This window comes from Asparagus officinalis, chromosome 8, assembly GCF_001876935.1.
Source record: "Asparagus officinalis chromosome 8, Aspof.V1, whole genome shotgun sequence".
Classification (NCBI taxonomy): Eukaryota; Viridiplantae; Streptophyta; class Magnoliopsida; order Asparagales; family Asparagaceae; genus Asparagus; species Asparagus officinalis.
The window spans coordinates 96,359,740-96,370,197 of record NC_033801.1 but is presented as its reverse complement, the minus strand read 5'-3'; the positions used below and the strand labels follow the sequence as shown (position 1 = coordinate 96,370,197).

Here is a 10,458-nt window from a genome sequence, read left to right as displayed (position 1 = left end):
TCAAATGAGCTACATAAGGGGGGGAAAACTAAATACTAGATGGTGCTTTGCATAAACAAGTGCTAAAAGGGGAAAGGATGGACTATGATGACGATGATGAACTAATCAAGTTACATTTGCAGCTCAAGACAAGACTTAGAATTAGACAATGATTCTTGAACATAAATCTTCATGGTTCTCTGGCTTCTTAGACTTTATATTATTACAAATGTCATCTGAGTACAATCCCATAAGAAAGAATTACAAAGAGTATTGAAGTTAAATAAACACTTGGAGTCTAATAAATTAAACCATTGGATTAATTGGTTTCCAATACATGTGTTAGAAAAAATCAATCTAACATTCCGAGAGGCTCAATTTCGTCTCTACATGTATGACATTGCCTTAACATGTTAACATTGTTTTTGCAACAGTTTAAATTATACCAATGAGAGCTTATAGGTTGTGTTTGGCAACTTCAAAAAGAGATAGGCCAAGTCTAGTTTTCTTCACTGTTATAAATAGCGGTAAATAGCCCCGCAATAGCGACACTAATAACGTTAGCGGTACCTTCCCGCGACGCTATCGCCCGTTACGCTATCGCACAATAGCGGTGACATATTGCGGAATATGTCTGTTCGCAAAAGCGGCTAATAGTGTGTCATAACGGTAAATAGTGAGTGATTGTTCGAAATTTGCTTTTTGACTGCTATTTAAAAACGGTTTGAGGCTTATTTTTTAAAATTAAACTCAACTCTTGACCATTGCATTCCACCGTCTCCTGTGATTTTCAGCATACTCCCGTCAGCTCTCATATCCTCTGGCACCTACCTTGATACTTCCTCTCACCTCCTTCACCGTGAGCTCCTCTTAGGGCAGTCCTGTCACCGCTAAGCTTTTCTTCTCGAAGACGACGATTTTTTGACTCCTCCAGTCATCTTCGGTATTACGTGATGGTTACATGTCTATTTTATGTTTATGATCTCTTTAAATCATCCAATATGTACTTTTAAATTTTTTTTAGATTTTTCTTTAATTTTTTTAGTATTTATACATATCTAAATTAGACCGCTATTTGACTTTGCGCTTTTTACCGCTATTTTACCGCAATTGTCCGAAATAGCCTTAGCGATGCCTCACCGCTACGCGACGCCATCCGCTATCGATAACCTTGGCTTTTCTTATAACTAGGCAGTAGAGGGTGGTTCAAAAAAGAACTAGTTTAAAGCCTAAATTTTGAACTAAAGAATACTAGTTCAACTTTGGACCATTGTTACCAAAATAAAAACTAACATCTGGACCAAAGTTGCACCCACTAAAATTAGTTTTGTGGAGTTGCCAAAGATACCAAGATCAAGCTATTTATATACTTCAATCATAACATTCAGTTGTGTCAATACCTCTGACAAAATTACACTATTTTAGAAATTACAACTGGCCTAAGTGATCATGCTAATTGTCTAATTCAATCACAACATTCAATTGTATTGATACTTCTTAGACAGTTGATAAATTCCACTAAATCAAAAAATTAAAATTAAAATTTACAATTTACCTCCCCGACGCCAATGCGAAACGTGAGTGGCTTCCCCCTCCCATAGCTACTGTCAAACACCTTCCCATTCTCCAATCTCCCCACATAATGAGCCTACACAAACATGCAACAAGTACAAACAAAAAATATAAAACAAGAGTTACAAAGGGGGTTCAAATGCACCAAAAAAAAGAAAGAAAAAAAAGAAAAAAGAAAACCTTAATAAGCTGCCCCTTTGCAGCCTCAGGCCCATACCCCACAACTTGATCACAATAAGCAAGCCCAGAGGGGGCAACAACAAGAGAGCACTCAGAAGCAAGAGATGGGTTTGGGAGAAGAGAAGCAACGAGGAGGCTTGCAAGAGATAAGGTGGCTTCTCTCCTGCAAATGGGGAGGTGGGTTTTATTTGTAATTGTTGAAAGTTTGGGGGTGGGGGAGGGATGCAACTTTGGTATTGTTGTGGGTTTTGGGGAGAGTTTTGTTTGGTGGAGGACGGTGGGGAGTGGTGGTAAGTGGAGAGAGGAAGAGGAGCTCATGATTTGTTTGTGCCTGTGTTTTTCGCGATAAGCTCTCAGGGGTAGTTTTGAATGCTGAAATGGGCCTGTTATGTTTTGGTCCAGTTAAATCCTCGGCTTGTGATTTCTTACCCCCAAACAGCCCATTTAGATGCTGATGTTTGTTAGAGCTATTTATTTATCATTTAGCAATTATGGATGTGATTTTTTGGAGCAAAACCCTAGGATTTCTTTTCACAATCATATCATATCATACTTCCCTTTAAAAGCACGAGTTCGGAAAATCTTTTTTAGACAAATATACCCCTTTATAGTTTGAACTACCTTATCTATAATCAAATTCTAATTTTCAAAGGTCAATATTACCCTTCACTATTTTGAATATTTTATTTATATCTTAATCTATTCTAATCATAATCATATCTTATCATAATCCTATGTGAACCATGTTTAGCTTAACAATTTAAAAAACTAAAATATTAATAAAATATATAAAACATAAAAATGATATTAGTTTGTTAAGATAAAGAAATTACAAGTAGATAACATATTATAATACATGAAGTATTGTAAAAAAACCATAAAAAATTTTAAAATTACAGAAAAGACCCTGAAAAGTTTAAAATTATAAAACTCATCCAAATGTCTCAAAACTTAAAATAAAAAACATGAAATTAAAAAATTAACATCAGTTTGCAAAGAATTTAAAATTTACAGTTAACACCTCAATGTCTCAAAAATTATAGAAACACCCTCAAAAGTTTAAATTACAGACAAGCACATTAAAATTCTAAAATTTTAAAACTTACAAACAACACAGATGAATTCAAGAGATTACCATGATACACCTAAAATTTTTGACATTTAAATTTAAATTTTTTAATTAACACCCTCAATATCTCAAAAATTATAGAAACACATTCAAAAGTTCAAATTATAAAAAGTCACCCTAAAATTCTAAAATTTGTAAATAAAATAAGATGAATTCAAGATATTACCCTTAGACACCTAAAAAATTAAAATTTGCCAAAATTAATCTCAAAAATTTTAAAAAACTCCTTCAAAATTTAAAAATCGTAAAAAAAACTCTAAATTTTCAAAATTTTTAACTAGCACACATCAAATTCGTCGATTGGTAGACCGCTGAAATTTAATATTTTTCAAAATTAATCTATAGTTTTAATAATTACAAAAGACACCCTCAAAATTTTAGAGTTACAAGAAATATACTAACATTTAAAAAATTACCACCAACACATGAAACATAGAATTTACAACTACCAAACTTAAAAGTAATTTTTTTAAAAAAATCTTTCAAAATTTTAAAAATTACAAATCACACCCTCAAATTCAAAACCACAAAAATGGGCTAAAATTTTAAAACTTGGCAAAGAAAAGTGTAATTGTTTGGTATTTTTCATATATATATATATATTAAAATTTCTAATTTAGGGATTTACTATCCATTTTCAGCATCTAAGAATAGTCTAAGTTGATACTGGTAAAAAATAATAAGAAGAATTGATTAAAAACATCCGGTTAATGGATAAAATTTTTAAAAATATTATAGATTAAAAATTATCGGCACTATATAAATTAAAGTAATTTCATATAAAAGTTTTAATTTTAGTATTAAATCACGTGCATTGCACGTGTGTAAAAACTAGTACGGAAAAATTGTCAGTCTGGACATTTTATACCAACTGAAATGCTGGAGCTGTTAATTGAACTTGACTGTGCTTTGGAGAAAGTATTACATTTGAACCTAGGATTTAATGACTCCATCCTATCACTTCATCTCCTCAGTTAAAGATTTGTGGGCTATTCGTTTCCACAGGGTACTTCCTGTTAAGAGCAACTCCAATGGGGCTGCAAAACTCCATTTTGCAGCCCCATGGAGCTCCAACCGGACTCCAATTTTTGGAGTCCGGCTGTATTCCCCCTAAAAAATAACAATAATACCCTTCTAACTAACTAATTATTTTTAGATATTCAACTTAAAATCAACATAAGTTTATTTCTACTAATTATTTTTAAATAAAAATTTTACAGTTGGAAATGTTTTGTCGATACCTTCAAAATGAGACTAATATTGAATAATATTAATTGAAATATAAAATTTCAAGAACCAAGTAATTAAAAATGAAAAAGTCATTATTTCATTAGTAAAAAAAGTTACATAGCTTCATTTCCATGTCTTTCCCACAAATGTTCAATCAATGCATTTCGAAGTGCAAAATGAGCTTCTTTGTTTTTCAACCTCTTATGTCGAGCAAGAAACCGTTGGAATCGTTCAGTTTCCGTTATCTCCATATTTTCAGCATTCGGAATTGATTGTGGAGTTGAAATGACAACATCTTCTTGCTCGTCGCGTTCATCTTCGACAATCATATTGTGCATTATAATACAAGCAGTCATGATATCATGCAGAGTTCGTTTATCCCAAAAACGGGCTGGCCCCTTGATGATAGCAAATCGTGATTGGAGAACACCGAATGCCCGCTCAACATCTTTTCGACATGCTTCTTGCATCATTGCAAAATATTGTTTCTTTTTATCATCGGAATTAGAAATGGTTTGAACAAGTGTTGGCCATTTCGGATATATGCCATCGGCCAAATAATAACCGACATCATAATATTTTCCTTGAATTGTGTAATGAGCAGGAGGAGCAATACCTTGTGATAGATTGTCGAACAAATTAGACGACTGCAATACATTAATATCGTTATTGGATCCTGGTAAGCCAAAGTATGCATGCCATATCCATAGATCATATGATGCTACTGCCTCAAGAATAATGGTTGAACTTCCATGACGACCTGAGTATTGTCCTGCCCATGCTGTTGGACAATTTTTCCATTGCCAATGCATACAGTCTAGACTTCCTAACATTCCTGGAAAACCTCTTTCTTCGCCCTTTTGCAATAACCTTGCAACATCGTCGACATTGGGAGTCCTCAGATATTCATCTCCATATACTTCTACAATTGCTCTGTAAAATCTCTTTAAACATACAATTGCAGTTAACTCACCGATCCTAACATATTCGTCAGTACTATCTGTTGATGTTCCATACGCCAACATGCGAAATGCCGATGTAACTTTTTGTAAAGTTGATAGACCAAGTTTGCCGACACCATCCATCTTCTATACGAAGAAGTTGTCATGATCACGTACCGCCTCAACTATACGAAGGAATAAACTCATGTGCATCTGAAACCTTCTACGGAATAGGTTTGCACCATATGTAGGGTTATCAGAAAAATAGTCATGGTATAGTCGAGAATTACCTTCTTCCCTCCCGCGATTGATCACCAAATGACCAGGAACTGAGCCAATACGCTTTGGCCGCTCTGCCTCTTGAGAGAGATAAGTCATTATTTTACTATTAGAGGCATGTACGCGAGCTAAGAGTTCATCTTCCTTCTACCATTGTGTCATATCTTCCTCCCAATCTTTAATGTACTGAGACCATATTTCGTCGTCAGAAGAAGAAGAAGAAGGTAGATGTGACGGTCCGGCTCCATAGTTCATTGATGAAGAAGTTATTTATAGAAATAATCATATAAGTTGTGAGTTATTTAGAGATGGATGTAATGTCATTATATAATATGACTCCCCGCATTGGATTCTTTTCAGCATTGGCTTCTCACCCCCATATTGGATTCCTTTTGTGTTGGAAACTCCCCACATTGGATTCTTTTCAGCATTGGCTTCTCACCCCCCACATTGGATTCCTTTCGTGTTAGAGACTCCCCACATTGGAGACTCCTCACATTGGATTCTTTTCAGCATTGGCTTCTCAGCCCCACATTGGATTCCTTTTGTGTTGGAGACTCCCCACATTGGATTCTTTTCAGCATTGGCTTCTCACCCCCTCCCCCCATTGGATTCCTTTCGTGTTGGAGACTCCCCACATTGGATTCTTTTCAGCATTGGATTCTCACCCCACATTGGATTCCTTTCGTGTTGGAGACTTCCCACATTGGATTCTTTTCAGCATTGGCTTCTCACCCCCCACATTGGATTCCTTTCGTGTTGGAGACTTCCCACATTGGATTCTTTTCAGCATTGGCTTCTCACCCCCGCATTGGATTCCTTTTGTGTTGGAGACTCCCCACATTGGATTCTTTTCAACATTGGCTTCTCACCCTCCCATTGGATTCCTTTCGTGTTGGAGACTCCCCACATTGGATTCTTTTCAGCATTGGTTTCTCACCCCCACATTGGATTCCTTTTGTGTTGGAGACTCCCCACATTGGATTCTCCTGGTGTTGGAGACTCCCCACATCTGATCCCTATATAATACTTGCACAATTTTCATATCTCCACCACAACTCTTCTTATTCTATATTCATAACTCTTTACATTCCTCCTTAGATTATGGCATCTAGTCGCGGAAAATCTTTTTTACAAGAAGAAGACCAAGTTTTATGCTCCACGTGGCTTGAAATTTCTCAAGATCCAGTCATGGGTTCTAATCAAAAGAAGGACAAGCTGTGGGAACGAATTTCTGCTTTATTTCATGAAAGGATTTCCAATATTTGTAATGCTCAAAGGACTCCAAAGTCTCTTTCATGCCGAATGCAATTAATTATGAAGGCCATCAGTAAATTTCGAGGATGTATTCGACAAGTCGAGCGCTTAAATCCAAGCGGTGCTTCTGAGCTTGACATTGTAAGTATTTTGAATAACATAAATCTTGATTATCATCTACTATCATGTTATTAATAAATGTTTCTTCCTCTCTTGTGGTAGATTAAACGTGCTAGGATAATATTTGCAGAAGATCCAGAAGAGAGAAAGGGGTTTCTATTTGATCATGTTTGGTCAATTTTAAAAGATGCAGAGAAATGGGCAAATATAAGTGTCAGATCGCCTGCAACTTCCAAAACTTCAAAGTCCCGCTCATCTCAGGGATCAGATTCAAGTTCTCCTGTCATCGACTTAAATGACGATAATGAGGAATATACTCATAATGACGAAGATATGATAACAAGTCGACCGACAGGAAGAAAGAAAGAGAAGATGACGAGGCGACAAGCATCTGAATCCAACCTCGACTTGGAAACTCTCAATAAAAGCAATTAAGAAATTGTCGATATTTAAAAAAAAAGTCATGGAGAACGAGAAAATGATAGAATAACAATGCACCAGATTATGATGTTAAGGGCCGAAAACGAAAAAAAAAAATTAGATATTCAAAGGGAACGCCAGGAAAGTAAGATTATGTTGATTAATCTTGATACTATTACTGATCCTTCGGAACGCGAGTATTTTCGAATTAAAAAACAAGAGATTTTAAATAGAAACACAACCGGAGGTTCTTCATATGATATTCCTAATCCTGAATATAGTTATGCAGGAAGTCAATACGGAATACTTGACTACAGAAGCGATGGATATGGAGGAAATGGCCTGCCCGAATTTTAGTTTTTTTTCATGTACTTTATTTTCATGTACTTTCTTTTTCTATGTAATGCCGCTGAATGTAATATATAAAATTTCATCATTCGGAGTAGCTGTGAAGGTTGTTCCAAATATTATGCTATATTTTATGCTTTTTAAAATTTAAAGGCTCTTATCTATGTCTTATTATCAATTTATTAAAGATAATTACTTTTATTTAAATAATGAGTATATTATATATTATAATTTCAGTATTAAATTATAATATATTTTATATTTTAAATTAATTCATATAATTTTTTAACATTTTATATTTTTTATATTTTCAAATCTATTTAAAGTATAATAAAAGAAATCAATTAAAAATGCAAATAGAGCTTCATATAGAGGAGGTGGTTGGAGTTACCCCCTCTAAAAAAGCATATGCCCAAGAATATGCTTTGGGGAGGCTGCATTTTGCAGCCTCCCCATTGGAGTTGCTCTAAGAACTCTATTAGAACCCGAGTCCTTAATCTAAATTTTGTGAAATGCAGCCTCCCCATTGGAGTTGCTCTAAGAACTCTATTAGAACTCGAGTCCTTAATCTAAATTTTGTACTTCTCCTGGTGGAAATTTTGATGAGGGTTTTGCATATAGCTGTTGTCTGTCATGTTAGTAAACTAAATTCCCTCATCAGAAATTCCTTCGTTCCTCATGGATTTAAAGTAAAAAAAAAAGATACATATACGCCCCCATAAGTTTGCATTCACCCAAATAAATAAATAAATGCAAATTCAGCAGCAAAATAGTCACGTGGGGAACTAAGATATTGGTTTCTACATAAAGTTCGCAAGTCATAAGAACAAGAAAGACGGATTAAATCCCATCCAAGTCAATCTAAGACTGGGACCAATCAATTGTTGTCTAATTTGTAGCCCAATCAACTCCGCATGGTTTCAATCCAAGTCAAAAGTCACAGCACGTACAGAGGCCGCAATCAGCGAGAATCAACTCCGTAGCTTATGGAACAAATTGTGGATCCGAGCCCGACCCGGCCCGATGTGGACTTTGGGTGCGGGACACTTTTATTTATGCCTAAAATTGTGAAAAGGTCCCAATTAATGGGGCCCAGTAAGCATATATAATATAATAATAGTGATTAAAAAGCACCCGTTGCTCCTCACGTTACGCCTACAGATGTGGAGCGTCACTGAAGAAGCATGAACAAATCCTATCATATCCATCATTGTAACAGTGAAGTGGTTTATATCACGGATAGAGTAGCTACAATTTTCAAACTAATCAACTAACCAATCCGTGAATGGTATAACCCACCCATTTCTATGTGGTGTTCCGACAGATTTTTTACTCTGAAAAAGATATCGTTCGTTATTTTAATCAAACTTCTTCTGCCCTTCTATTAGATCTTCCAAATCCTAAAATATGATTGATAACATCATGAATCCACGTTCTTAGCTTCCATCTTTCGCCAAGTACTAAAAGTTACCAAATAATATGTTCCTTGAACTACATCATAGTACTCCAGTGCATACGATGCGTGCTTGATACAGAAATATGAGGGCATTTCATTTTGATTCTTGCAAGAAATACCACATCTATCAAATGAGACCAGAGATCCAAAAGCTGCATCTCTACCTTCTTCTCTCCCACATGCAATAATGTAGGGAGTTGTGAATTTAGTTACAGTCCAAATTTTAAACGTGGCGGAGTAGTTATGGGCTTGTTAAGAGAGCTTGGTAGAGTTATCGTATTTTTGTTCCACATTTGCCCTGAAGTTAACTCTAAATATTTAAATTTTGAAGGTATATTTAGTTTTTTTTTTTTTAATGAAGCTCACATTCCAAAAGTCTAGCTTCTCTTAATAATAGTAATAGATATTAGATGATAGATAGGTATACATGTAGGCTTGATTTATTCAGTACAAATTGTGTTCAGCTTCATCTGTTAATTGATACTTGGACTGAATGAGATCCATGTGACTACAATCCAATTATGCATGACAATAGAATCTTAGAAATGGATCACAACCTAACAAAACCTAAGGTCAAATTCTCTATATTATTGATTGTAGAGAATGCCTACAACTAGTTATATAGATGAATTACATTGGCTTTCTTAGCGGGTCCCACAATAAAAAGATTTTTTATGTAATTCAAATAAATAATATCATTTATTGACTCATTAAAGTGAGGAGATTTTATTGGTTAGTTGTAGGAAAAATTCCTTAAGGACCCAAAATATTGGACCATTAGGGGGGATAAGTGAGGTGTCCCCCTCCTATTGGATAATGAGTTGGCCAACATTAATGATGGCCAACTCATTATCCAATAGGAGGGGGACACGTCACTTGTCCCACCTATTGGTCTCATATTTTGGGTCCTTATAGCAAAGCTCTTATACCCTAAAAAGCATCAAGTCTAATGGAACAACGAGAAACAGTCACGTGTAGTGATTGACTAGCTGACTCCTATAGCACCTGCAAGCATGACCCAGGTGATGAGCCAGCCGACCTATGTCACGATCCAAATTTGAGATGAAAAGCAGTTCCCAGGGATATGTTAGATGTCCAACTCCGAGACGAAAGATGCTCTCCATTCAGACCCGATACATCATGTCTTGAACAATGGAACAACCTACCAAGCATCATCAAAAGTTACATCACATTTAATGCATGAATAGCCTACGCCCGCATTTTGCCGCCCAGTAGCATCAACATTAATGTGCCGTCAGAGTCATCATGACCGCTTGAGCCAAACCCCTCAAAGCTCCTACGACACGACGTTACTCTAACAGTCCTATCACTGTTACAATGGTGAATCGTCCAACTGGCTACCTACATGTGCAAAGCATGGTCTGAACCATCACTGCACAAACAAAATTACCAACTCGTAAACCCTCTATAGATAGTGCCAGCTTCCACCATGCCAAGTTAAGCGATTTTATACACAAAAAAGTTAATAGGACTGCATTCTACTTTTCTCTTCAAATTAACAGAATAGTCACTGATTTGAGCGTCGA

The 10,458-nt window shown here is 35.6% G+C and overlaps 2 protein-coding genes across 2 annotated transcripts in view; both read right to left on the bottom strand.

Moving 5' to 3' along the window:
• The window catches only part of LOC109822825 (peptidyl-prolyl cis-trans isomerase FKBP13, chloroplastic-like), a 6,308-nt gene extending 4,220 nt beyond the window's left edge, over positions 1 to 2,088 (bottom strand). The window contains exons 1-2 of the mRNA XM_020389080.1: positions 1,732 to 2,088; positions 1,535 to 1,627 (exon numbers count right to left, since the gene is read on the bottom strand). Of these exons, the coding sequence (XP_020244669.1) occupies positions 1,535 to 1,627; positions 1,732 to 2,049 (411 nt within the window). The 5' untranslated portion in view covers positions 2,050 to 2,088. The remainder of the gene's footprint in view (positions 1 to 1,534; positions 1,628 to 1,731) is intronic.
• LOC109821563 (putative nuclease HARBI1) lies at positions 4,204 to 5,175 on the bottom strand. The gene has a single exon (XM_020387742.1). It carries the CDS (start codon positions 5,173 to 5,175, stop codon positions 4,204 to 4,206), a length of 972 nt encoding a protein of 323 aa, XP_020243331.1.